Source organism: Xiphias gladius, chromosome 9 (assembly GCF_016859285.1).
Source record: "Xiphias gladius isolate SHS-SW01 ecotype Sanya breed wild chromosome 9, ASM1685928v1, whole genome shotgun sequence".
Classification (NCBI taxonomy): domain Eukaryota; kingdom Metazoa; phylum Chordata; class Actinopteri; order Istiophoriformes; family Xiphiidae; genus Xiphias; species Xiphias gladius.
The window spans coordinates 1,023,773-1,051,656 of NC_053408.1; the positions used below are offsets into that span (position 1 = coordinate 1,023,773).

General features: G+C 45.1%; 1 protein-coding gene across 1 annotated transcript in view; it reads right to left on the reverse strand.

Moving 5' to 3' along the window:
- The window catches only part of ankfn1 (ankyrin repeat and fibronectin type III domain containing 1), a 133,187-nt gene that overhangs the window by 29,049 nt on the left and 76,254 nt on the right, over nucleotides 1-27,884 (reverse strand). The window contains exons 8-14 of the mRNA XM_040135882.1: nucleotides 27,254-27,449; nucleotides 21,611-21,821; nucleotides 12,540-12,734; nucleotides 8,836-8,949; nucleotides 7,993-8,090; nucleotides 4,942-5,032; nucleotides 2,245-2,352 (exon numbers count right to left, since the gene is read on the reverse strand). Coding sequence (XP_039991816.1) covers nucleotides 2,245-2,352; nucleotides 4,942-5,032; nucleotides 7,993-8,090; nucleotides 8,836-8,949; nucleotides 12,540-12,734; nucleotides 21,611-21,821; nucleotides 27,254-27,449 — 1,013 coding nt within the window. The remainder of the gene's footprint in view (nucleotides 1-2,244; nucleotides 2,353-4,941; nucleotides 5,033-7,992; nucleotides 8,091-8,835; nucleotides 8,950-12,539; nucleotides 12,735-21,610; nucleotides 21,822-27,253; nucleotides 27,450-27,884) is intronic.

Consider the following 27,884-nt stretch of genomic DNA (forward strand, 5'->3'; position numbering starts at 1 on the left):
CATCGGGGAGCGAGGCAGCCGTAAAGTTTGACACAAAGACATTTGTGTTTTTGTCCTTGCATTTGTTTGTCTTTGTGTGTCTGTGCGTGAGTGTACTGCTGCTACTCTTCGCTGTTTGTTCCTCAGCGGCGGTCTAAAGTCAGTTTATGCTCTTTCGGTGGCGTGTTCCTCCCACACTGCTGATATTTGGGTGAATCGCAGCCTTCTGTTCAGATCTGCCAGTCAGAAGTAAAGGTCACCCGGTGTCGAGCAGAGATTTGTTAAAATCACAGTCAGTGCAGGAGGTCCGGCTGGAAATTATCGACTACCGTCTGACTCTAGGTGATCAAACAAAAATTAAATCCCGTACACAAATCAAAAGCAAACGTTATGACCTGATCTGACGCTGAGGCTCACAGAGCTTCTAAATGTTTGTCTCTCACATTCTTCACAGCCAGAGGTTGAAGATTAACTGTGGCTTTTCATGCTGTGAGCTCCAGACGCCAGTTTTCATAACTACATTTCTACGTAAAGCTTTCACTCTCTTTTCATCCATCTCACAACATCCATGTTTCCAACTTTGTATTCAGTTCCAAAGACAGGAACAGGAATTAATCATTTTTGTGTTGAAATAAAAAAATCGGGCTGCAACTAACAATTATTTTCATGATGATTTTCCAATGTGATGTCTATAAATGTCCTGTTTTGTCTGACAAACGATCCAAAACCCAAAGAGATTTAGTTTGATATGATATAAAACAGAGAAGTGCAGGAAATCTTCATATTCGAGAGGCTGAAAACAGCACTTTCTTTGCCTTTAAGTACAGTTGCTGATAATTTTTCTTTTGATCCACTAATTGATTAATCGATTAATCGTTGCAGCTCTAGTTGAATGCAAGAAAGCTCGGTCCTGTAGTGAACATGGAAACCCGTCTCTTTCTGCTGATCTCCACTGGCTAAAGTTGTCAAGTTGCTGCTGTGATGCAGACATGTACTCAGGTGCGGTCAGTACACTCTGACATCACTGGTAGGTGTGGTTAGCGGTGCCCTGAGTTTTGGCTTGATATTCTGTTACTTTTAATGGACTCAAACCTCTGACGTTATCATCATGTAAGAAAACTGTTGTGGCTGAACTGTTATCAAACAGTTGCTCAATTCTACATCCAGCTGTTAAAGAGCAACATGATCCTTCATCTGGATCTGGTGTTTGCATCACCTGATGAATCTAGGTCCAGTACTCTCTCACTTTTAGCTCTGGTTTGGTCTCCACCAGCTCCTGAGGGAAATCTCTGGCTCTTCAGCTGCTAAATGCTCCACTCTGTTCACCAGCTGGTCCCTGACTGGGTCTGTCTCGTAATACAATGAGTCATTGGAGTCAATGCTAATATAAAAATATTGATTAGTGTAGCTTTAATCTGCCTCTAGATGAGGATTGTAGCGTATGTTATTGAGACATGTTGGCTTGATTACGAGGGGTCTCTGCCGGTCCCCCCATCTCCTCCCACCTATGCTCCAACAAGTTTATTAAATTAAGATTTTCTGTGTCCAGACTCTGACAAAGTGACGGTGAGTTATAAACCTAGATGCCTCTGAGAGGTTTGTACACAGACCTCAGAGGTGTTCGGACACTTTACAGTCACCGAGCCTCAATTTATAAGAGTCGTCCGCCGATATTACATCGCGTTTGTTTCCTTCTCCTGGACGTGTGAATGATGTGCTTGGTTTTGCCTGTTGTGTGTTTGTGTGGTCCGTCCTCCTTGAAACAAATTTGTGATTTGTGATATTAAACCTGACTTGAATTGACTCTCCTCCATGGACTGTTTCTGAAAAAGGGAGCAGAACCAGAGATATTGCCTTTGTTACTCCACACATTCTTCTTCCTTATCAAAAACCAGTGCCTACGTTACCCACAATGCACTCGGGCCACTGATGGTTGGGTCAGAGATTGGGGTGTATCATGTTAGCAGGTGCTAATGTATCCTGGAGCCTGGAGCCTGGAGCAGGGATGGGGGCAGGCTACAGAGGCCTGGTCAGCTCAATTCTTTCTAATTCCGCACCCCCAGATTTCTCTACTTTTCAAATTTGTAGTCTTCAGACCCAACCGACGCTGACTCAGGTGACCTGACCTGAGGACATAATCAGACTTCACACAGCTCCCCCTGGAGACACTAAAGGCTTCATACTACTGTTTTCACATCTGCAGTCGTGCTCCAGGAAACACCTGGAGACTCGGGTGGAAATAATTGGAAATCATGGGACACTCACCTCCGCAGCAGTAGTGCGTGTGAGTTGCTCGGACCTGCTGCAGCAGACGCTCCATGGCCTCGATGTGGCCTCGCCTCCTGGGCTCCCGACCGTCACTCTCCCTCCAATCTGAGCAAACAACCGGAGGACAAACACTGAGAGGACGTTCGCATTAAGACGTTAAATCTATAAACGCATCTTGTTCTCCCTGTTTCAGCCCTCAGTCCTTCCGCGGTTTTCTCACCCAAAACCTGAACTTTTCCAAAACCGTTTCAAAAACACCAGCTTTAGGAAAACAAAAGAAATGTAAGAGCAAAAGTTTATGGAAACAAAGTTGAAAATTTACCAGAAGAAAGGTAGTTTTCCGTTTTGAGAATAAAGTTGCAATATTTTCAGAATAAACTGGTGATATTAGGAGATGCTGATTTTAATGCTATCTTGTAGTACACAGGCGAGCGCTATCTGGTCAGCTTTTCTGTGGATGACCAGAAATTTGGGGTATCACCAACAAGCACCTTTATTAAGAGAGATTTTAAGGATATTAAAAGGAAAGGAAACCAATGAAATGATGTGAGAGTGATTTAACTGAATGTGATTTGAAGCTCTCTTCTCCTGACCTAATGACTTTTTCTTAAATGATCATAATGTTCTGGGTTAACATTATATTCTGTTTACTGTACATCAGGAAACTTTACCTTTTTGGCTGTTTCCACAAATGTTCTTCTTGTCTTTTGTTGTTATGCCCTTTGTACTTTCAGTTGTTTAGCTTCTTGCCTTCACTTTGCCTTTTATCTTATAAAATACACTGCTGAGCCAAAACATTAGGAACACCTGCCCAACATCCTATCGATCCTCCACGTGCTGCCAAAACCGCTCCGACCTGCTGAGACATGGACTCTTGAAGACCTCAGAAGGTCCCTGTGTTATCTGGCACTAAGATGTTAGCAGCAGATCCTGTAAGAAGTCCTGTAAAGTTGTGAAGTGGAGCTGATGTGGATCAGACTTGTTTCAGCACATCCCCCAACACCACATCTCCAGGTTGTGGTCCATCCCACCTCAGACCACTGTCAGCAGGTCCTCACCACTGCTGACCCCACCTCGGTGTTTCGTGCTCCGACTCAGTCATCCGACCGTACCGACCTGGTCCTTGTCTAAGTGGCCCAGGTCTCTACCCCTGCACATTTACCCCAGATGCATCCCGTTTACAACGGGAACCAGCTGGTCACTCACTGTCTGATGTATCCCAGATGTCCTGCTGTTATGAGATAATCAATGTTATTTACTTCATCTATAAGTGGCCATAAAGTTTTGGCTCATCTACGTGAATTAAAGGGATGTCAAAAAGAGCAAAGATTGTGTTTAACAGCAAAAACCTGGAATATAACAATCAGTGCGTTTACACTTGGTCCAGTAAGCTGATTTCTTAGACGTCACGTAAACAAGAAACCTGGTTTCTGTGACCAGGGTAGGGGGTTAGAGAAACCCTATTTCCTCGGGCAGATTTCTCCTGGAGAACGTGGATTTCTCGGCCGTGTATCCGATTTCCCGGTTTTCTAATTTTCTTTATACATGTGAGCGTGTCCAGGACAAAACACGTCAAAGCGACACTGTGACCTCAGACAGGGGGATGACAGGGGAAATCATTACAGGTTACCATGCAAGCCTCCTTTTCTTCTTCTTCTTCCTTCCTCCTCCTCCTCCTCCTCCTCCCCTCTCCTCCGGGTTTCACATTTAAATCACTCCCTCCAAAGTCTGACTGAAACTAATACAACGTCAACGTTAGTTTCAGTCATGCTTCGACATGACAAACTAATACAACGTCACCTCTTAAAGTCTAACTAAGCCCGTCTCCGACTTTTTGGGTGATTTCTGTAACTTTTTTGCAACGATGCCAATTTTTTTCAAGGATGGCAATGATGGTCAGTCAGTTGGTCCACCTCTTTGGCTTCAGACTGAAATATCTCAACAACTGACGTGAAAATTGGTACTGACTCCACCATGAGGTTAACATTCTTGGTTTTGTTTTTCACATAACTCTATTATTACTAATCCTATTACTATACTATTGCATGGAGTGACAGATTTGAAGCATATTAGAGGTGTAGTCATGCTTTCTCTCTCTCTGTGCTCTTTTCCTTCAAAGCTCTTCTCTTTAAAGCACACACCCACACACTTTGTCCTCCTCTGCTTCTGACAAAGCACACAAACACAAATACTTCAACCCATCCGCACAAAGCCGGAAAGATGTGTGAAACAGGCACAAACCAGACTAATTCCCATGTAACCGAACACACACACACACAGGTCAAGGCTTAAGTACTTGAATGTGCATAAAGAAAGGGAGTCGTGACGGAGAGATGAAACCACTGTTCCCAACCCGAGGACCTCAGAACAGAACACGGAACATTTGGATGATTCACAGCTGACTCACTGTTTTTACTACTGACTACGGGTAAGACTCTGACTTATCAACTCTTTACCTTAAATACCATCAGCAGGGACGAGTAAAAGGTTCAGTTAAAAAACTCAGTGGGTGCCGATAGTTTGGGTTTCCTGTGCTGAAGTTTTCTCTTTGATGGCATCGTGTCACCGTTTCAACCCGTTTTAATGGGCGTCGGCAGTTCCTGGGATCCGGAGAAGCTCGCAGGGAGGCCGTGAGCGGCTGAGTCGGCGACGTTACTGGGATGAAAATAGCGAAAGAAAAGGAAATGAACTTACTGGAAGCAGCTGCAGATGGAGGGAGGGAGGAGGCGGGCGGACCCCAGCCCTTCATGTTATAAGCCAACACTCGAACATAGTAGAGCCGACCCTGAAATGTAAAAAACCATCTGTTAATGAAAAGACACAATTTAAAAGAAAATGGATTATAGATAGATAAATCGATTTTTACACTATTTCAGATCTTATTTGTTTTAAAAGCTGTGTCTTTTGTCCTGATGGCATGGAAAATAAAATAGAGCAAATAAAATTGATTTTTAAACATTTATGATTTTTTTGTTTTTTTGTTAAACAAAGCACCAAAAATAAAACTTCAACTGCAACTTCATTTTATGAAGCTGCAGCTTCAAGAGGAAGAAGAAACTGAATCAGTCAATTGATGAAAGAATTGGAGCTTATGAAACAAAAACCCAAACTGGGTTCACAAGGTCACTGCATTTACAGAATGTACGGTGTATGACCAAAAGTATGTGGACAAAATGGTCCCAACTCATAAGATAGCAATCGTGGTAAATCGACTGCTTCATCAGACATTTAAAACCGCTGCAACTTTTCTGTAACAAGGTGCTAAAAGAGGCTTTGGAGACACAGAAGCTACAGATCAACACAGTTGAAACTGTTTTGTTGTAAATGTTGGATGTTTAAAAAGACAGTTCTTTATTCTGCTGCAGTACACATTCAAAGTTGAAAACACTGTCACAAAGACTCTCTGGACCACGATAATGCTGCCCTGTGTTCATCTGATGACCGCAAGTGAGAGTAGCCATTAGACTTCATTGGTTTTATCCCGATTGACTGCAGCGGCTACAGAGCTGGAGTAAATGGTATGAATGTTTTTTCAGTTTATAAAGTTAAAAAGGTTCACGATATAAAATAAGTACAATATTTGGTCCAAGTTAATAATACATTTAGTCTGAGGATCAGACTGTGACTGTATCTCTGCACCCTAGTCATGGACAGATTATGAGACAATGGGCCCACGGGCCCCCCAACCCTGCCACATAGCAGCAAGACTCCCCCAGTGAAAGAGACTCAAAACATTGTCTGCAGTCGTTTTGAGTCTCCTTGCAGTTGTGTTATCTCTCTGTGTAGTCGTTTTCATCTATTTTGTGTCTGGTTTTGTGTGTGATGATGTCCGATTGACTCACTTTAAACAGAGGCTCTGGCCCCTGACTCCTTGGCCTCGGCCCGGAAGGCCCGTTCAGTAACCCTTCCATGACGGAGGTGTTTAAATCTGTCTCAGTGCCTCTTGAGACTCAGCTTTGACGTAATGAATACAGTATGTACATCAGTATTGTTCACACTAACATTTGAGATGTGGATCCTGAATCGCACTGAGGTTTGTTTCTTGGCACGGATCATTATTTGCCCACAGAGTGTCTCGCTGCAAACAGCAGATGCACCGCAGAAAGCGCGTTTACGTGGCAGACAGCGATGCACGGACTCCAGTAACGTGCTGACTCTTCAAATGTCATTGATGCCACTCAACAAATACAAACAAACACGACGGCACGGCTACGGGGAAGGTGGACAGACAGGATTACACCGTAAAAACACGACCGAATCGAACGTGTCGCTGTTCTGAAAGCAGCTGTCGGCGGGAAAGCCAATCACAAATCATCAATCCGCCTCACGTGCCTTTATCTACAATCCCCTCGAACGCTCACTAATGAACATGTTATTATCTCATTTATTTGATCCATACGCAACAGAAATGTGAAAACACAGTCTGAGTGATGTGCTGGAGCTATTGCTCAGTGCTCCCTTAACATCGCTGGTGAAATCACACAGTGTTCAGATGTTAAAAGAGTTTAAGTCTAGTTTAGCTGTTTTGAAACAATGAGACAGAGCAACCCAGGTCACACAAATCTACAAAATGTCAACGTCCGAGACTTTTTCCCACTGTTGTCCTTAATGCATAAAACAGAACTGACGCAAGGGTCAAAGTGTCTCTGCGACATTGTACCACAAATAAAAGCAATAAAATCCACAATAAAAATCACTCTTGAACAATTACATACTATGTAGTTGAGATGATGAGCGGACAAGCCACAATTTGGCTCTGTTTCTCAAACTGAGGTGGTCCCTTAGGTTTTTAACATACAATAGTAACTTGGTCCAGTTTCTTGCACCACATCCTCTAAGGGAACAAATCTTCATGTTGGTCTCGAACCTCGGCAAACACGCGTCAGCAACACTGGCTCTAGTCTAATGGGCACCAGTTCCCCCAAACCTGGAAACTGGTCTCTTGAGATCTACAGGGGGCTCTGCTGAGTTGTACTGGCACGACTCAGTCCTCCACAGGTAACCACCTGAGCTGATCTTGGCTTCAAATCCTGAAGTTTTCTTTCAAGTGTTTTTCCCAGAGTTTCCAACCTGGATCAGATTGACTCAAAACAAGAGGACTGACCAGCAGTCTTCAAGTTTCTTTATCAATCAAATTTGCTTCTCTTGCCAAGAACCTGGTTCAGTTGTTCACTGACACAGTGTTGAGTTGGTATGATTCCATTGAATCGGTTCCAATACATAGTTTGGGCTCATTTTGCGTCTCTTCCAATTAATTGTTGGTCAACAACAAGACCAACAAACAACTCAAAGTATATGGAGAATAAAGCGAATGATAATAATGAATTCCCCCTGGGAGACAACAAAGGCTTAGAAACTCAACACAACTGACTAAACTCTGAATACAGCAGCTCTGTCTCTGTTTTCCCAGGAATTAGCGCCAAATTACATTATTCTCTCCAGGAAATTATCAGGTAGGATTGGACCTGTGAGTAAAGTGTCACCGTGTCACCATCTGGGACCATCCTGGTCGAACACAGTCCACTCAGTCAAGAGACAACTTCCTGTCAACTAGCCACTTCTTCATCTCACTGAATTCTTCCCTCAGGATTAACCGTAATGTGTCCACATCCTTGTGTGAAGCTGTAAGAGCTGAGTCACCAGCATGTGGGAATACATTTTCAGTACAAGCAGATCCCCCATCGAGAGAGACTGAGAGGACAGAGTCAGATGGAGACGGAGCGGAGGACGGGTGCTATTTTTTACCGTGGTGAGGCCGCTGATGGTGCACTTGAGGGTCTGCAGATTATCCAACAGCATCTCTCCAGCAAGCAGCGAGAAATCCTCGAGGCAGCTCCATTCCACTGCGCACACACACACACACACACACACACACAGGTTAAGTACCCATGACATTTCAACAGTAAACAGCAAAGGGTCAGCTCCTCTTTTCATTACAAATCAATCGTTCCTGGTGAGATGAGCAAATTACCATTAACCTTCTCACTACTCAGCTCAGGGCCTCCAGGTGTCTCTAACTGTCTCTTCCTGTCTCTTTCTCTCTGTTGTGGAACCCACACCTGTCAACCGAGCAGTGTATCTGAGCTATTGTTTTAACCCTCTATCTTCTGAGAAATCCCACACTCCTTCATTTGCTATACGCTCGAAGAAAAGATTTTGCATCATAGCGACAGGACAATAAGCGTTAAAGCACCACGTTGTGTCATGTTTGGTGCCGTTACTTGTAGATAATATGGCAAATCCATCTCAGTACTAAGGTGTGTGTCCTTAACGGCTTTGTGTGAGTCGCTGCCTGAAGAAAACTACATTTAAAATGCTGGAGGAACAACCAGGCAACCTGATGAGCTCAGACTGGGTGTCGTGTGAAATGTTTGGGCTTTTAAAACCGTGCTTGGAGTTTCGGTACCAATACGAAAACAATAAAAAACACAAAAAGGTTTTTCTACAAAACAAAGAAGCCGAAGCTGTCGAATGTTAAAAGTTAGTAAAGTCTTAAGGCAACCAGACCATAACTTTTGTTCAGCTGAGTATCCCTTTTATGTAATGATGTGCATGGCTTTGTGTGTGTGTGTGTGTGTGTGTGTGTACCTCTGTATTTGGTCACCACAGTTGAGTTGAGACACTGCGGCTCCTGAAAGGTGACGGTCAGCGTGGTGCTACTGCTCACGCTCAGACGAACCATAGACGGGGTCTCTGGGACACCTGAGCAGGGGCACAGGGAGGTGTCAACAAACACAACCAACAAACTGAAATCCTGAAGAAAAATGAATAAATACATCAACAAGATGAGGAACTCTCTCGTTAGTCATGGCAGAAAATGCGACATCATCGTCTGAATTTTTATGTCTGCATCTTCCTAGTTTCTGTAGGTGGCGCTCTTTGCTGCATCTGCTCAGCTGAGACCTGCCCCTACTCACAGGCTACTAAATATTCTTCTTTTGCTTCCCCCGTTCCGTTTTTTCCAAACTAAATTCGGTCAAGTGTCTAAAAATGTCAAACACATTACTCCCCGAGCAGCCGTGCAGTGGAAAGCGCTCCTGAGCTGGTTATCAGCCGGACGACTGCTGACTTTTACCATTTGCTGATGCAGCTGCACATCTCAGGTTATTACTTTAAATGACTTTCACCCTCTCAGTGTCGTGTTTTGCCTCAAGGACCGAAGGAAAATCACTGCTGGGAGAGAACTGGAAAAAAATCTGTTTAGTGGAGTCAAAGAGAGGAGAAGCACAATAAAATATGATGGGCCTTAATCTTGAAGTGTTGAAATGAAAATGCTGAACTGCAGCTTGAACTCCCAGAACCGCCCCCTCCTCTCTGAAATCTCATGCTGTCTTTGACAGCTCCTCTTACCAATGGATGCTTTATGTGACGACGGGCCCCCCACCCCTCCTGCAGAGGAGCAAGACCCTCAGACTGAGAGAGACAGTTCGTCTGCATCTCTCTGTAGACAGTTGGCATCACTTGGCAGTCGTCTTACATCTGATACCCACTTACATTGTTTGTTACTTGAGGTCGACATTTAATATTGTTGACTTTTCCTGATGTACAATATGTACCTCTTTGGTTTACCTGGTGCTATTCTATACTGAACACAGTAAATGGTGCAAGCCTGGAATCTTTCTTGGTCAAAGTCTACATAAGTGTTATAACTGCTAATTTCTGGTTCCTTCTAAATGAACAAATATGTTAGGACCACTGTTAAGTCACTAACGCCAGCGGATACTTTGAGTCTCTACAAAAATATTGAAATATTATGCTGAGATGAAACTGATCAACTGACTGAAGACGGTGCTCCGAAATTAAAATACTGTCATGAAATCTAACAAACAGAAGCAGCAGCAGGTTTTATCAAGTGTAATGAGTGATGATGTGATAAGACCACAGGCAGCAGGAAGCTCAGAGGTTCAGGTTACTGATGTGTCCCCCGGTGCAACAGAACTCATCTCAGGTTTCTTTCATAGCAACGAATCATAACAATCATAATCTCTCCCTTCATTACAGTTTCTTTGGTGCAGGAAATGGAAGACATTATCTTACATGAGCCTGCAGACATGAAGGGAGCTGACTGTATGTGTCACAGAAACATTTCCTCACTTTTGTGATCACGCTCAGTGTGCGTTTTAATGTCCAACTACATCCGGGGAATGTGATCAGTCTTGTCTGCAGGACGTCGAGTCTGAAGCTAAACCAGGGTGAAACAACATGACACGCTATTGAGCGGCGATAAATACTCACATCGGGCTGTTTGGGTTGGTATTCAGATCGTTTGGTTCCCGGCAAGATGGTGGTTTAAACATTTAGGCTTTTTAAGGCTGACTGTCAGACTTTTAGCTTCTCTAACTTTGACAGGTGTAGGGAAAAATAAATAAATAAATCAAATAATTAGTAAAAAATTTTAAATTTTAAAAAATGTATAATTACTCAATAGAAAATAGAAATGTCCAGTGGTGGAAAGTAACTAAGTACATTTACTCAAGTACTGAACTTAAGTTCATGTTGAGGTATTTGTACTCAACTTGAGTTCCTGGTTACTGTAAAGATTTTACATAGAAAAGAAATGACCGCCTTATAAAATGATACGTCGTTATCTCTACAGTAGGGACGGACCGATCCTGCTGATACTGAGCACGGACCTGACACCAGTTCTCTGGTTTTCTTTCCAGAATTTAGAAACTCATCGTGTGGAACTCACTGGTATAAACAATACAATATTAAAATGAGCAAAAATGGACTCAGCGGCTCGCCGGGACTGAATGAATGTGACTTAGAGCAGAAACAGTCAACTGTATAATGACGTCGAGGAAGAAGCTGTTTTTAATGTGGATCAGTCACTTCAGTCTGGTCAGAGTGATAAAAATCAGTCCCTCTGTTGCTCAGTCCTCCACTTTTGGTCCAGACTGAAACGTCTCAGCAACTGTTGGATGGACTGTGATGAAATATGGTTCCCACGTTCACGTTCCCCTCAGGATGAACCTTAATAGCTCTGGTGATCCTCTGACTTTTCCTCTGGCGCCGTCATCAGGTCGACATTTTAACGTATCCAGTACTTTGGTTTATTACCTTTACATTGACTCATCTGGCTTTTACGCCTCTACCCAAAGTGACCTACAAGCGAGGGACGACACTAAAGCCTCAGTACAGCAGGAGACCTTGAAGTAAGAACTGAATCTGTCCAATAAGACACGGCACGAGGAGACCGGGTAAAGAAGTGCACGGACGGTGCACGGCAAGAGCCAGCTGGGCCTGATAGGGTGTTAGAGGTGTCAGGAGAGGAGGTGCTCTCAGAAGAGATGAGTCCTCGAGAGTTTATAGGAGCTAGAGAGGGGACGCCCCCGCTCTGAGAGCACCGGGTGGCTCCTTCCACCAGCGGGGAACCACAAACGAGGACAGTCCGGCCCGTGACTGCCTCGTGTGCAGGGATGGCAACGCCGGACGAAGGAGCATGAGCCTGTAGGACTGAGTTCAGGTAGATGGGTCCAGGCCCAAAAAAACAAACCAACAACAAAAAAAGTCACAAAACACTAATCTGCTATGGGACTTAACAGAGGAAAAACACACTAACAAACACCAGTGTGAACTAAAGCGTTCTCGTTGACCACCGTCAACAAAAGACATCTAGTCCGACCGTCACTGTGGACTTCGAAATCTCAATCCAAGCTCTGGAATGACAGACCTCAATCCCCAACAACTTCCTCTACTGACAGTTACTACTCACCTAACAGGCTTTTATCTTCTCATATAATTAAAAAAACATACTTCAATGTGCACTTGTGCGTTATCTAAGTCACCTGCAGCCTTGAGTCTCCCCCGTCAGTTGGAATCGGAATCTGAGCGGGATCTGCTGTGGCCTGGATTGGGCCTCGTTTGTACGTCGCTTCAGACAAAAGCATCTGATGAGTGACTGAATTATAAACAGTTGGAAACGTAACCCTCAGGAGAAAAGGAGCGGAGGCCACATATTTAATGAACGGCACTGCTGTTTAGAGGTCACCTGTAACGGCACTGATAACGAAAGCCTGTTCTCAGCGTATTTGAGCGTCATACTCGGCTACCTGGCTCTCAGTAACGTTTATAAACGCGCCTGACTGTCAAGTCTGAAACTTGTGACGCTGCCGTCCGGGCCTGGTCTCCCTTGAAGGAGCGGTTGCTCATCTCAGTGGGATTTATCTGGTTAAATAAAGGTTACATGAATGAAAAAAGATGATAGGTGCCTGACTGACGCACAGTATGTCTGCTGCTCTTTTTTAGATCTAATCAGAGAGGAAAACCGATACACATCCACGGCGACTCACGTGCGTGCTGGAAGCCCGTCCTCATGCGTTTGTACAGCTTGCTCCTCCACTCCCAGGCTCTCAGCTGCTTGTCCTTGTGGCAGGCCTCCAGAGAGAGGCCATCTCTCTGAGCCTGAGCCGCCAGGTCTGCCGCCCGCCGCTCCGCCTCCACCACCAGAGAGCTCAGGTGGGCCTCCCGACTCTCAACCGTCACAACTACGACACGAGACACACACAGACACAACCAAGAGCCCATTAGACCAAGGGCCACCAACTGCTCTTCTACAGGATCCAGAGGCTGTGGTGAACTGAGTCAGTAGAATGTGGTTTTTATCCAGTTTTCTTGTCGTTTGCTTTGATTATTATTTATGAAAGCAGGTGAGTACAGTATATGGACTCTGCATGTGTCTGTGCTTCCGTGAAAACATTATGAGACTTTGCATTTGAGCAGATGACTGAAACCTCCCCCTGACGAGGACACAGAGTTTGGACTGAAAATAAAAAAGTCTCAACAACTTCACTGAAACACTTGGCATCCATACGTAGCAGCTACCTGTCTGATGTGTAAAACCCACACAGATGGTCCGTTACCGTCGTCCTGCCGGAAGATTCGAATAATAAAGTTGACGATTCTGCGCCTCATGGGTAAAACTCTCCAAGTTTGTGGACACTCATACTGAAGCTGCTGCCGTGTGACGCCTACAGGAATTTAACTACGTCGAGGGAACGAATCCGACATACAAACACTTGTTGTTGTTGTACTGACGTTCCTGCTAAACTCTGCATGGTGGCGCTAACGGGGTCTGAGCAGACGTCTCTTTTAGAACAATGGTCGTATGTACGCAAACGCGCATACACAAGCGTGGCTCGCTCCTTTTATTACAATGAATTAAAACACACGTTACGTTGTTTATGTAGATGTTCAGGGCATTATACCATCCTAGTAATTTATCTGTAAATCTACCACCGCTCAAAACGGCGACTTCAGACACACCTCGGATGTTTTTACCTCCGTTTAGTCTTGCGGGCAGGTCGCTAGGTTTATTTTTTTGCACTGAAGATGTTTTGCATTTCTCTGTGATCTTCCTGAATCATATACGGCTCCATTATCAGTGTAACTTCAGACGGCGAAATGTATTTGTCTCAAGTACAGTTGAGTTGCACTTTCTTAGTATAGTTACCCAGAATCACTAATCTGCATAATGTATATTTCTATGATGCCTGAAGCAGGACATTATAAATGTGTTATGTCGACACACAGTGAGGGACTGAAACGGGGACCGATACACACTCAGAGACGTTTGTATGTTTTGAGCATTTCATTTGAAACTGAGGCAACAAGATGCAATCGGGAAGATGAACTGGGCGCTCCGTTACCTGCATTTGTTAGGTTTTCTTTAATACCAACGCTGGGACACGTAACACACACACACACCCACACACACACCAATAATCCCTGGTTCCCGGAGCAGATTTTAGAGGAATCCTGGGATCTCAGCCCTAGTTGGGATCATTTTCAGTCAGTAGCAGCGTGGTCAGCTCCCTTGAAGGATCATGTGCTGCTCTTCATTCTACACAACACTTTGTTTAAACAACACAAACTGATAAACAAGGCTGTGACGGTATAACAGAGTATAATGTGTATGAGCGTGTTTTACCTCTATGGAAAGAGAAAAGTGACCATACAGCACAGGTACGAGGTCTGTGTGTAAGATACACAGCTCTGTGTGTGTTCCTCCGCATTTGTCACGGTGAAACTCTCAGTCTGCCGCCAGCTCGCCCAAACACTGCTCGCTCGCTCTCTCTCTCTGGTCCAGTTCTTGGTCATGGCCCGTGACAGCAGCATAAACAACCAAACAGCGGGACACAACAACACCCTCATTCACACACACCACTGCGCGTATTTCTCCGTCTTCGCTCTGAATTTAACCTGCTGTGTGTGAAGATTTACAATCCTATTTTATTAAAACGGCCAATGAGGAGAGATCGTTTCAGCTGCTACCCACCAACGGTCAGACCCAGTCGACTCAACCTTCAAGACTTTTCTTGATTCGGGACTCGGTTTTTGATTTGCTCTCTCAACTCTGAGGCAGAGGTAAGACATTAGGGCTGAAAATGAGACCGGATGATAGAAAATTTTAAAATGTACCAGAGGAGACTTTACACATGCTCTAGTGTTTTGTTTAAGATGCTTGTTCGCTGAAAATAATCCTTGTTGATGAGAGTGCGTTTGTCTGATTAGAGAGTATAATTATCTGTCGTGTTTGTGCCAGTGTCCGCCGCTGCTCTGAGATAATGTCGTGTGACAGCGTGTGGTCTGATAGGTACTGAATCAATTCTCTGCAGACGGACAGCGAACGGAGTCAATGATTAGTGATTGTGACACCTGATCGCAATCACCAAATCGATTGGTGTGTTGGTAAAGTGATGTTGCCAGTTCTTTCTAAAGACCACAGAGGGAATAAGCTTCTCGCTTCATGTTTTTGCCCTTGATTTAGTTTTAGTTGAGTTATCTGCACAGGTAACAAAACACAAAACCGTCAGACACTACAGGATTAAAATAAAGATTGTGCTGTTGAAATTAAAAAATCCAAATGGGTTTAAAAGGTTCCGACTGACTTGGTTCCTTAGTGCTCCTGGGGACTCTCCTGGGGACTCTCCTGGGGACTCCCCACCGGACAGTCGGAACTGAACGAGCCTCTTGGATGAGAGGTGAGACGTCTTCAAGAACCTCAAGCGAGTCCAGCAGCCCTCGATTCAAGTCTTCTCAGGTAACCGTGACCTGGACGACTGAAAATCTTCACGGACATAATGACTACTGAGGACTCGTGGGTCGGGACGTCAGCGTGTTGACGGGCGTTGCGGCTGCTGCGATCCCATCACTCTCTTCAGCTCTGGTTTTTTTAATTTGGTGTTTTATGCTTGGTATTCATCCACCATCTCTGAGAGTCAGGAGAGTTTAGACCTTTCTACTGTCAAGCAAAAGTACCGAGTTGTTAGAAAAGTAAAGTATGTGTGAGGCTGAGATTACAGGAGATTTCAGATGGTGCTTCTCACCTTCAGATAAGAAGTGATGTTTGTATTTTTGGTTAATATGAAATGTTCACGGTTAAAATCTGAACCGTCTCAATCATAAAGTACATTTTATTTAAAGAACATTCCCTGTGAACGGCTCATTAATATTTGATCCACTAAAATTTGAAATAAAGTTCTGTAAGTCCGAAGAATGTTTCGAGAAACCACGTCACAGAAACAAACGGAGGTTTGGTGAAGCCTGGTGCTGGAAACGGCAGCAGCCATATTGTAAACCTTGAGGTGTCATTTCCTGCTTGGCTCGGCCTGTCAGAGCCCGGCCAGCTGCTAACGGCGGCTAATTGAGAAGGATGTAAATTAACAGGCTGCTGTGTCTGGGGGTGGGGGGTGGTGGTGGTGGGGTGGGGGCTGACTCACACAGAACACACACTGTCTGACTGAAGGGACGGGAGGGGTCTAAATATAGACCAACCAACCCCCAGGGGCCCCGAGAGGCCTCGTAAATTAACACACAGGCAGCGTAGGTGAGCTCAGGGAGACACATTAACACACACACACACAGAAAATACTGTCACACACAGAAACACATCACACACTAAAACAGAGGCAGACCAACAAATCACCAACACACACGCATAGATCGTTACACTACAGAGACACATTTACACACCAGCGGAGGACAGCAACCAACAACACCTACTCACCCCACAGGCTCTGCCACTTCTCTTGTCCTGGGAAATATCTTTTTTTTTTAAACTGCGTTTCATTTAGTTTTTACATTTAAAACAAAAAAAAGGACCAGGTGATGAGACTAGAAACACATTTTACTAAAAATATGAGAAATTGCAGGAGAATTAACGAGCCAAGAGTGTCTAAGTCAGTTCAGGAAAAAAAAAAAATCAAGTTTGAAGAAATGAGAACTAACAGAGAATTCGTTGTGCAGCCTAATCCTGATCCTGATCCTGATCCTGATCCTGATCCTGATCCTGGCTGGTCGGTTCATTCATTGTGCCTCTGCTGCCCCGCTGGGTGACGGGCCAACAGGTGAAGTTCTGTCTGTTCCACTTTAGAACAGAATGTGACCGCTCTGTCATTAAGTTAAAATGAAGAGAAAAGTGAGGACTGGTCGCAGCAATTATTGTCACGGTGAGTCGAAATGACTAATCATCATCTTATGAAGTTAGAAGTCTGAGGTACTCCGATAAATATTCAACTTACTAAAATCAAAGTCAGAGAGGTAGAACGTCATAATGGATTCAACAAGTGTGACAGGCCATCAGAGTTTTCTCCTGTCGTGAGAAAAAGTTCAGACTTGAGGGTCGTAATAATTAAAAGTCACGACTTTAACTTAGTATGAGGCTTCCTTCCCTATTTGTCACTTTATCTTTTGTATTTTGTGTCTTTATTTTTATGTTTTTGTTTTTTTTGACTGACTGAATTTGTAGATACGCTCTCATTTTATTCTATCCTCGTTATTGAATTTAGTTTGTTTTAAAGTTTAAGTTTAAGTCAAGCACTTTGAAACCACTTGGAGTATGAATTGTATTAAGTATTTTTACATGGTCGTGTTTTTACTTTTACTCTACACACTCACCAGAGCGCGCACGCACACACACACACACACAAACGCGCACACGCTAACACACCCACGCCCACACACACACACACACACACACACACACACACACACAAGGGGCTGTCGGGCCCCGGCTGACTGATTTACTTGGCACTTGAGGAATGACATAAACAGAGAGCAGCAGGCCCCAGGAGGGAAAACAGCGGCAGTGTTTACTCTGTGTTTGTTTACAAGGATGGGATTGTACCGCCGCCCAGAGTCCAGGCCGCTGTTTGGAGAGCCGCCGCCGCGGCCCACACGCACAATAAATCACTTAGCTGTAATCTAGCCATGCCGTCTCCGGCGTTACATGCATCATTGGAAAAGTTAAACCATTAAACGACAAACCTTGTTAAAGCTGTTCAGTGGGGAGTCACGCAGAGGCCCGGCTGCTGCTGTAAAGTGGCCACTGTTTCACCCCTGCACACACACACACACACACACACACACACACACGCACGCAAACACACGCAGAGCCAGAACGTGGGGGCTAATGGGGGTTTTCAGGAGTAAGGTAAGTACCACCTGTCTTTGGAGGGTTTATGGAGGACAACAGGGGGACTGATGGAGGGAAAATCTGTGTGTGTGTGTGTGTGTGTGTGTGGGAGGGGGGGCGTACTGCAGGAGGGAAGGGGTTGGGGGGGGGGTTGGTGGTGGGATAGCAGGCTCATTCAGGTCCAGGTAGAGGAGACCCAGACCAGGCAGTAGACACAAACAAAGGCCCTGTCTGAGCCACAGCATCACTCACGCTACAGAGGGCGAACACACACACACACACACACACACGCACGCAGAGCCAGAACGTGGGGGCTTATGGGGGTTTTCAGGTTTAAGGTAAGTACCACCTGTATTTGGAGGGTTTATGGAGGACAACTGGGGGAATGATGGAGGGAAAATCTGTGTGTGTGTGTGGGAGGGGGGGCGTACTGCAGGAGGGAAGGGGTTGGGGGGGGGGTTGGTGGTGGGATAGCAGGCTCATTCAGGTCCAGGTAGAGGAGACCCAGACCAGGCAGTAGACACAAACAAAGGCCCTGTCTGAGCCACAGCATCACTCACGCTACAGAGGCGAACACACACACACACACGCACGCAAACACACGCAGAGCCAGAACGTGGGGGCTAATGGGGTTTTCAGGAGTAAGGTAAGTACCACCTGTCTTTGGAGGGTTTATGGAGGACAACAGGGGACTGATGGAGGAAAATCTGTGTGTGTGTGTGTGTGTGTGTGTGTGTGTGTGTGTGTGTGTGTGTGTGTGTGTGTGTGTGTGTGTGTGTGTGTGTGTGTGTGTGTGTGTGTGTGTGTGTGTGTGTGTGTGTGTGTGTGGGAGGGGGGCGTACTGCAGGAGGGAAGGGGTTGGGGGGGGGGTTGGTGGTGGGATAGCAGGCTCATTCAGGTCCAGGTAGAGGAGACCCAGACCAGGCAGTAGACACAAACAAAGGCCCTGTCTGAGCCACAGCACACAAACGCGCACACGCTAACACACACACACACACACACACACACACACACACACACACACACAAGGGGCTGTCGGGCCCCGGCTGACTGATTTACTTGGCACTTGAGGAATGACATAAACAGAGAGCAGCAGGCCCCAGGAGGGAAAACAGCGGCAGTGTTTACTCTGTGTTTGTTTACAAGGATGGGATTGTACCGCCGCCCAGAGTCCAGGCCGCTGTTTGGAGAGCTCTCGCCGCCGCGGCCCCACGGCACAATAAATCACTTAGCTGTAATTGCCCCGGCGTTACATGCATCATTGGAAAAGTTAAACCATTAAACGACAAACCTTGTTAAAGCTGTTCAGTGGGGAGTCACGCAGGAGGCCCGGCTCGCTGTAAAGTGGCCACTGTTTCACCCCTGCACACACACACACACACACACACACACACACACGCACGCAAACACACGCAGAGCCAGAACGTGGGGGCTAATGGGGGTTTTCAGGAGTAAGGTAAGTACCACCTGTCTTTGGAGGGTTTATGGAGGACAACAGGGGGACTGATGGAGGGAAAATCTGTGTGTGTGTGTGGGAGGGGGGGCGTACTGCAGGAGGGAAGGGGTTGGGGTGGGGGGGGTGGGGGGGGGTTGGTGGTGGGATAGCAGGCTCATTCAGGTCCAGGTAGAGGAGACCCAGACCAGGCAGTAGACACAAACAAAGGCCCTGTCTGAGCCACAGCATCACTCACGCTACAGAGGGCGAACACACACACACACACACACACACGCACGCAGTATATACTCTATATTTTATATAGTATTATATAGATTTAGGGCTGTGACTAAGACCATTTTACAAGCCCCTGTCTACTTCAGTGTCTTGACTGAGTCAGTGAATTAAACTAAACTGTAAAGTCACTTTATTAAAATAGCAACTGATCCTGGAAAAGCTGCTGATGTCTTATCACTGGACCAAAAGCTTTAAATTGTTGACGTACCGGTCACTGACTTTTCTGTGCAGTTAATTAGATGTGATCTCACATTACTTTTCTTCGTTGTTGTGAAGCACATGAAAAGCCAGATGACCTCTGTAGGATCTGAGTTGGAATTTGTTAAGGGAGTGTGGTCGGGCTACAACATGGTGTACTGTTGCTCTTTAACTTCAGATTTCTTTGGTTAGCATTGAAAAATGGTAACACTATCCAGCAGTATTTCACAAGGAGAAAGTCTGAAAACAATGGATACACTTTTGTGCATTCATCTTTTTTTCTTCTCAAAGGAATCCCGACCGCCAGGGAATTAATGTGTTGGTATTTTTTTTTTCCAAGGCATCGCTGAATCGTTTAGTCTGAAAAAATATGTTAGAAAAGTGAAAAAATGTAGTGCCGTGTTCTTTGAGCCCCAGATCATTTCTTCGTACGTCTTGCTTTGTTGGAAACGACAGTCCAAAGAGATTCAGTTTAAAATGATAGAAAAGTGAGACAAACTGAACGACCGAGACGCAGACTTAGACCCACCACTACATCAGCGTCACCACGACAGCCAGCGTCAACGGTAACAACAGATCGCCTGCGAGGTAGATTCCGGTCCGTCAGACGGGCCTCGTGCCGTCCGAGGACAGACGACGAAACCTGCTGCTCTGTGCCGAGGAGCCCGAACGAGCCAAGCCGGTGCTGATAAAGAGCCTCGGCTGGAGACCGGGAGGGGGGGGCTAGACCTCGATGAAGAGTCTTCCCAGCCAACTGCGTTGAAAATCATAACACAGACATACCTCTCCACACTCTGTCAGGATGAAGTCCTGTACAGCTCAGTGAAGAGTGTTCTGTTGTTGGGAGGTCAGACATGTGTAAGCTGTATTTTTACTGGACAGTGATCAGGTTTTTGACATTCAAAGGCCTCAGTACACTCAGTAAAGGCCAAACTAAATGTGGTTCAAACTGTTTTAGAGAGGTGCCGCAGTATAATGACAGGCGTTTCTATAATACTTTGTCCACCCCATTTATATCAGTGAGCGTAGGCTAAATAACAGAAACACCCCCCTCACCTCTCACACACGCACTGAACCTCACAGCCTTCACGAAGGAGGATTTATTCGAGGACTGTTGGATCAGACTCGCTCAGTTTTAGCTGGGTGTTCCTCATAAACTGGACGCCGAGTGTCTTCAGAAATCAGTGAACTGATCATCAATCGCAGGCGTCAACCCCTGGAATGCAAAACAATGCGAAGGACACGACGTGTGCGATAAACCCCAAACGCGTTTGAATACCCGTGAACAACGTGAACGATCTGCCCCCGTCTGATACCCGGTCACTTTATGCCAACACACCACAACACAGGCTCTTTTCTATGGCGCTCGCATGCTAACGTGTTAATGCAAGCGTTGGTTGAATTGATAAAGCGGGTCTTTCAGAGTTATTTCATGTACGAAGACGACTTTACTTCCCGATCAAAGGGACGACAATGTGCAGCGAATAAACGAGGAACAGGTCTCAGATTCTAAAACGCGCATCGCCATGAATGTCCACATCTGTATGATTCATTGCGTTGAGATGACATTCCAGAACAGATACAAACACTTTGGTTTTGGACAAGTCATCCGACCTTGTTTGGCTGAAACATACTGAACCGTACAGCTCAGGTGGTATAAGCGCCCTCTGGTCCAACCACAAAGCTCCACCCAAGCTGGTACAATTGTCTCTCTGGCTCTAGTAACCAGATTTAGCCCTTCATCACGGGGGGGGCTGGGGAATAAAATGGTCACGGTGCTCCTCTGATAAGTAACCTCACTGTTCTGGACGCAATTTAACCTTGGTGAAATGACAGGATATGGTCTGTCGCTGACATTACAGCAGCACATTTAGATTAACTTTTACGGGGTCTTGCTCTCCTGTTGGCTCTAATTAATTTCAGCTGTCTCATTGGTTCACAAACAGGTTTCTCATTTACGCTGCTGTTAACACGTTTCCGTCTCATGCACTTAACGTAACCAGCCGCGGTGTACTCACAGTGCGGACTCTCCTTGCCGCCGGCCTTCAGCAGCAGTTTGGCGATGGGCGTGTTGTTGGTCATGATGGCGATGTCGAGCGGCGTCAGGCCCTGGCTGTTGGGGGTGTTCAGGTCCAGCTCCTCGGCCGAGAACTGGTAGAGAAGAATCTGCACCGTGTCCAGGTCCTGCTGCTCCACCGCCTCGAAGATGCAGTCGCTGCCCTGCATCGTCTGGAGGAGAAAACGAAAGCTGACATTCACTGCGCCGTCACTCGGTTTCATGCCGCCAACACCCCTCTCGCAGCAGCGACGCCCAACGCGGGGAGATTACATTTGTTGTTACTGGCTTCTGCTGCATAGCTTTCACTCCTAACTTGCGCGGTAATGAACTCGGGTCCAGACTAAACAACCGGACCGAAGGTGCTGTCACGTCTGTGGTTTAGTTAATTCGGTCCAGACTAAGGAAAAACTACTAATGAACCCAGAGGACTAAACATGAAATGAGAATTCGGACTCTGAGGAGGGGTGTGACCTTTGCCACAAATATTTAACTTCCTTTCTTAATTTTAGCCTTTGAATTTATCCAACTCAGTCGTTAATTCTGTTAATTTGCTCTAAATTGAAGAAACTCAAATCCATGAGCTGCACCCACTTTGGATTTTCATTTCATAAACAAGCAGAGATTTCTTAAAAATCATTTCGTGTGTCAGGTATTGGATTTATCCCTCATGCTGCACAGCCTGTAGCCACGAAACGCCCAGGAACGGCGTTCCTCAGCGTGACCCCAGTGACTCAACGGCCTTACACAATCACGGTGCAGCAGGTGTCTGGAGTGCAGACCTGCCTTCATCCTGGTTGGCCCTGGTTTACTTTTGATCAGAGAGAAGAACATCCGACTTCTCAGAGACACGTGTCTAAAGAGACACAACAGCCTCCATTGTGTGACGTTTTTCATATCAGAAAATAGAAGGATTTCTGGGGAATTTTAACCCCAATGCAATGCATGTTGGGAAGTATATGTGAATAAGTTTCTCAATAACTTAAAGTGACGAGTTACGGGAACGAAACTGAACTCATGATTATTACTTCTGAAAGTGATAATTAGACCATTTGAACTTGAAACTGAGAAACTGATCTAATTATTCTTAATAAGAAAAGAAAACTTTCACATAACTTATGAGATTTTACAGTAAAAAGGAGAAAGTAAACCAGTTGAAAATAGTTTTCCTGCATTAAACAACTAAAGACGACCCGTCAGCAGAACTTTCTCTCCTTGTACTGAATCACAGGTTAAGATTCGTCGCTTTCGCTGAAATAAGGGACGACTTTATTTGGTGGAACAACTTCAGTTTCAGGCTTCTGAAGCCTGACGACCTGTAACTGTTATTTATGCCACAGAATATTAGTAGCAGTTTTTACAGTGCGTGAACTGAACATAAAATATAACCTGGGGTTGAGTTACAAAGGATTTATTTCGCCGCTTTTGGACATACTGCGGTTGGATTACGGATGTCCCGATAAAGCGTTTTTGGCCCCGATCCTGATCCAGATCCTTAGATACTGGACATCTGCTGATACCGAGTCCTATCTGATACTCGTATTTACTTCAATCTAGATTAAATACGTATCTGACACAACGAAGCAACAGCTGTAGCCTACTTAGTCTGACACGCGTTGTCAGGATCTATGTGATCCAAACACTGAAGATCCTGGTTCAAAACTGTCAGGTTGAGCATCTTAAATTACTGATCTGATATGAGCAAAAGCTTAACTGGAGAATGGTGACTCCCGACATTGACGTGACGCAGACTCGCGGAGAGCACCGTCGACAGAAAAGCTTAATTTTGGCCCGTTATGAGTTAAATAGTGAAGCTGACGTGACCTGCCGCTACAGACCTTTGACATTTTAACCGGTGAACGTGACGTCAGCACCGGAAAAACGTGAGAGGCTGCCTCCTGAAGGTTCTCTACACTCAGCTTTGATAATGACAATTAGCATAAAATCATAATCCTAAAGCAATAGAAGTAAACGAGTTCAGACCTACTGCAGATATTACAAAAAAAACAACAACTTTACTGTCCCTTACAGAGGCAGCTGCAGTATTACTTCACTTCTGATGGCTGGAAAAAAAAAACAAAAAAAAAGAGCAGCCTTTTTTCATTGAATAATTCTTCATGGAAATGGAGGCAGAAGTTCAGAAAGCATGATGTAAAAATCCCCAACTCCTCAGTAGTAGTGTACATTCACACAGATGCCAACATACAGAGAAGCGGGGAGCTGTAAGTGCGATGTAACGTTGCACAACAAGAACAATCGATTTCTCCGCTGGAGTTTCTTGGAAATATCAGTCACTTCACAGAGGCTGGAAATGGTTTCTCTGTTTGTCTCACTTCCGTATCTATAGACTTGTCCAAACAGCAGAGGGGAAATATGAAAAACATTTTAATGGGCTCTTCTCTGTCACTGTCACTCTGGAGCTTGGCATCTCCTTGAAGGACAGTAGTGAAAAGCAGCAGCAGCTCTGTTGTAAAGCCACGTCCCTTCAGGCCGCCGTCCTGGAGAGTCGGACTGCGGCTGAACCATCAGTTGTTTACCTCTGTGCATTAGTCCACACTCCAGGTGGAGTGTGGCGGGTGTAGACTCTCAGCGACCGAAGCCACACCTGGCTGCTTCTCTGCCACTCAGCGCGTTTACGTACACCGAAATAACCGATAACGGATAACGGTAAACATCATGAGAACAAGACACAGGTTCCCGATCTGCTTTTCCAACGGAAGCACCAATGAACTATCCAGGCAGGTACACGGGTCGATGCCAGATTCAGAAGAGAAACGTCAAAGATACAGTATGTTTGAGCTCATCATTCAAAAGACAGTGTCTCCACTTCATATCGTCCACCAGAGAAGCACTGACGAGTTTATTCTTTACCCTGTAAAATGTCACTATATAAGGTCTCCTCGTCAAAAATCTGTTTATGTTACATTCTCATGTGAGAAATTTGTATTTTTTAATTTACCAAATAATAATAATAGTATCAGCTTCAAAACCCTCAATCAGTCGGGCTATTTTCTGATATTCAATAAAACATGACGCATTGTTACAGACTCAACTACTCAACAGTATAAACAGTAGTTAAGAGTAGGTGCCTGCTGTAACAGTAACCGGTAGAAATAACTGGAAATAATCACTTGAGAGCAGCCGCCGAAGCGACGCCATGCGAGCGGTGAGAGTGAACCACATCAGTCACAGCTGGACATTTCTAGGATATCAGTGTTCGAACTGACACTGGGAAGACAGTGTTTAGTGTCCAGGAGTCTGTGGTGGCGGTGAACATCGGCTGAATCCGCCGCTCCCCTCGGCTGGAGTTCCAGCTCGCTGTTCATGCTTTGATGACTAGAAAAACAATAATGTGCTTAATCCGATTTCTATCGAAGATGAGATGGATCGTAACCGTTATATAAAATTAAATGAACAAATCAAGTAAATATCAAGAAATAAACACATAAAAACCTCTCCCCGAATGAAAATAATCAGTTTCCACTGAAATAAATAAATATTTTTATGATAATAAAATTCCATTCCATCTCTATTCTATTTTTATTTTATATTTCATCACATTATTTTATTATAGTTTTGACTTTATTTAATTTCTTATTAATATATTTCCTCACTTGTTGATTTACCTGATTGTCGGTTTATCAACTGATTGTCTATTTTTTCCCCATATATTTATGACACATCTAGTCGTCTTCAGACTTCTGATAACGCGAGCCATTGTGCAACGTCCTCTGAGCCTTTTGTTTTCTCCTCCTCCCACTCCCCCCCCCGCTCCATCCTCACCCTCCTCCTCCCCCGTCTGCCTCGCTCTTTCATGTCTGCTGTTGTGACTGGTCTCTAAATGTCAGGAGGCTGGTGGAGGGAGTTCTGGACGGCGGCTGCAGCTATCAACACACACACACACACACACACACACAGTATGACCTGTCACACATGATGAATCTCAGCGAACAAATGCTTCACAGGGCAGCAGTAAGGATGTGATGATGGCAGCAGATAGAGAGAGAAGAGAATGAGAAGTGGTGATGAAGAGCCAGAGAGCTGCTTCACGGTGAAACCAAGTGTCCTTGAGCAAGGCATTTAACCCACCTGTCATTTTTTACCAATAATTTGTTAAAAAGCGAATAACTGAGAACAACACGAGAGCAGTGAGAGAGAGAGAGAGAGAGAGAGAGAGAGACTGGTTTTATGGCGTAACCATGAAAATCAGAAACAGCTTGAGGCGGCAGCTCAGAGATCGAATAAAAGATGTGACAAATAAAGGAACGCAGAGATCAGGCTCAGAAGACATCGCTGTTAACAGAATTAGCAGAGCTCTGAATGAGATCTTCATTGATCCGTCTGTGTCAGACACAAGCAGCTCGGCAACCTGACAGGGTTCCACCTCAACGTCCACATCTGACCGCAAAGGGGTTTCTTTTCTACAATAACACAAAAATGATTTAGGAAAATGAAGGAAAAAAACCAACCTGAGCGCCGTGGCCCATCGAGACATGCTAACACAACTGTTAAAAGACAACAGTTGTCACGACGCCGGTGAACAGTCCATGCACCGCACACGAGTGCGTTTATTACATTCAGTATTTCTAATGGAAAGACAAAGGGAGTTGACTTCCGCTTGTGTCATGAAGCAGCTGCAGCAGGTGTTCAGTTATGGTCCCTGCTGCCGGCAGCATCTGGGTGAGGAAACCTCCGTTGGGGCCAAATCTGCCATGGGCCCCCACTGCTGCCTTCAAGTTCCCCTTGAGTCTGGAAACCAGACCCCCTTTTGCTGAGACGCTACATAATATGTCGTAGTTTGTGGTAATTTGATGATAGTGTTTATTGTCCTCAACGTGATGCACAAACATAATAAAGGTCTTAAGACTAGACACAAGACAGGACCAGATAATTAGCTAATAAAGTAGGACCCAAATAACGTAAACCCTTTGGAGCTAATCAAATTGCCAAAAGCAGTGGAGATGTTTGAACCTGGGGCTTCTTGGGGCCCTGGGCAGATGTCCACTGTACCCGGCTTGTGATCCAGCCTTGTTTATAGAAGACTAGAGCTGAACAAGTAGTCATCCACTGACTCAGTTAATTGTTTTTCTCATTTTTTTGAGCTTGAGGTAAAATTCGAATATTTGCTGCTAAATATCTTTGGGCTCTGGTCTGTTGGTCAGACAAGACAGCGAATTCTAGTACGTCAACATGGGCTGAAAGAAACTATCAATTTTCATTTTTTGAGATTTTAAAGACAAAATGATTGATAAATAGATAAATGATTAATCAAGAAATGAATCTGCAGATTAATCCAAAAAACCCCCCAAAAAACCAAACATTATTATTCCCAGCTGTTTATCTTTCCACCTGAGATGATTCCATACGTGCGGTTAATTTGAAGGTTGGTCTATAAACTGTCATTGGTGTTTATAACGGACAGTTTGGGTCATAATTCTATTGTTGGCCTTCGTTTCTTTTCCAAATTAGTTTTTTTTCTAACCTGCTGGTTTGTTTCCAACCTGGTTCTCTTTGGAAAATAAATCAAAGCCACTTACGAGCTCACACTTCGTTATCAACAGCACAAATTTAAGGGACAAACGTATCTCATATCCAGTGAACTCACCGAGGCCTTGCGGAGCCGATCCGTCTTGCCGAAGAAGTAGGCATCTTCGAAGGAGGAGGTGCTTCCTCGCAGCTTCTCCGACAGGTTCCGGTAGAGGCGCTTGGCGGCACTGGGAGAGGCTGGCCCACCGGGGCACTTCCGGGTCTGGGACAAGTGCAGGTTCTGCATCTGCTGGGTCATAACACCCGGGAAGCGTCTGTTGGGATGGACGGAGGGTGGAGGGAGGGAAGCACAGGCAGAGAGAGAGAAAGGTTAGACCACCGTTCCTTCCTCTGCCAGAAGGACTGAGCTGTGAGGTAAAAAGATAAGTTAACAACTCTGATCGTACTCTGTCCAATGATCGCTGGATCTCCACGGACGAGAGGAGAAAATATTAGAGAGAGGGATGGAAGCAGAGGAGACCGAAAAGAGGCTGAAGGGAAGAGCCACGATCAGCAAATGACATACAAGAAACCTTAAACTAAGTCTCCATCAGTAGTCCAAATACAGGATCGTCAGTCCTCTTCCCTTTGCTGGTCCACTGGCAGCCGACAGAAACAACCCTCAAACAGCATATACACGTGTTGTGTGGTGGTTCAGCTTCATAACTGGCTGTTATTCTCTATGTCATATGTTCATCTTCTGAAGTCGG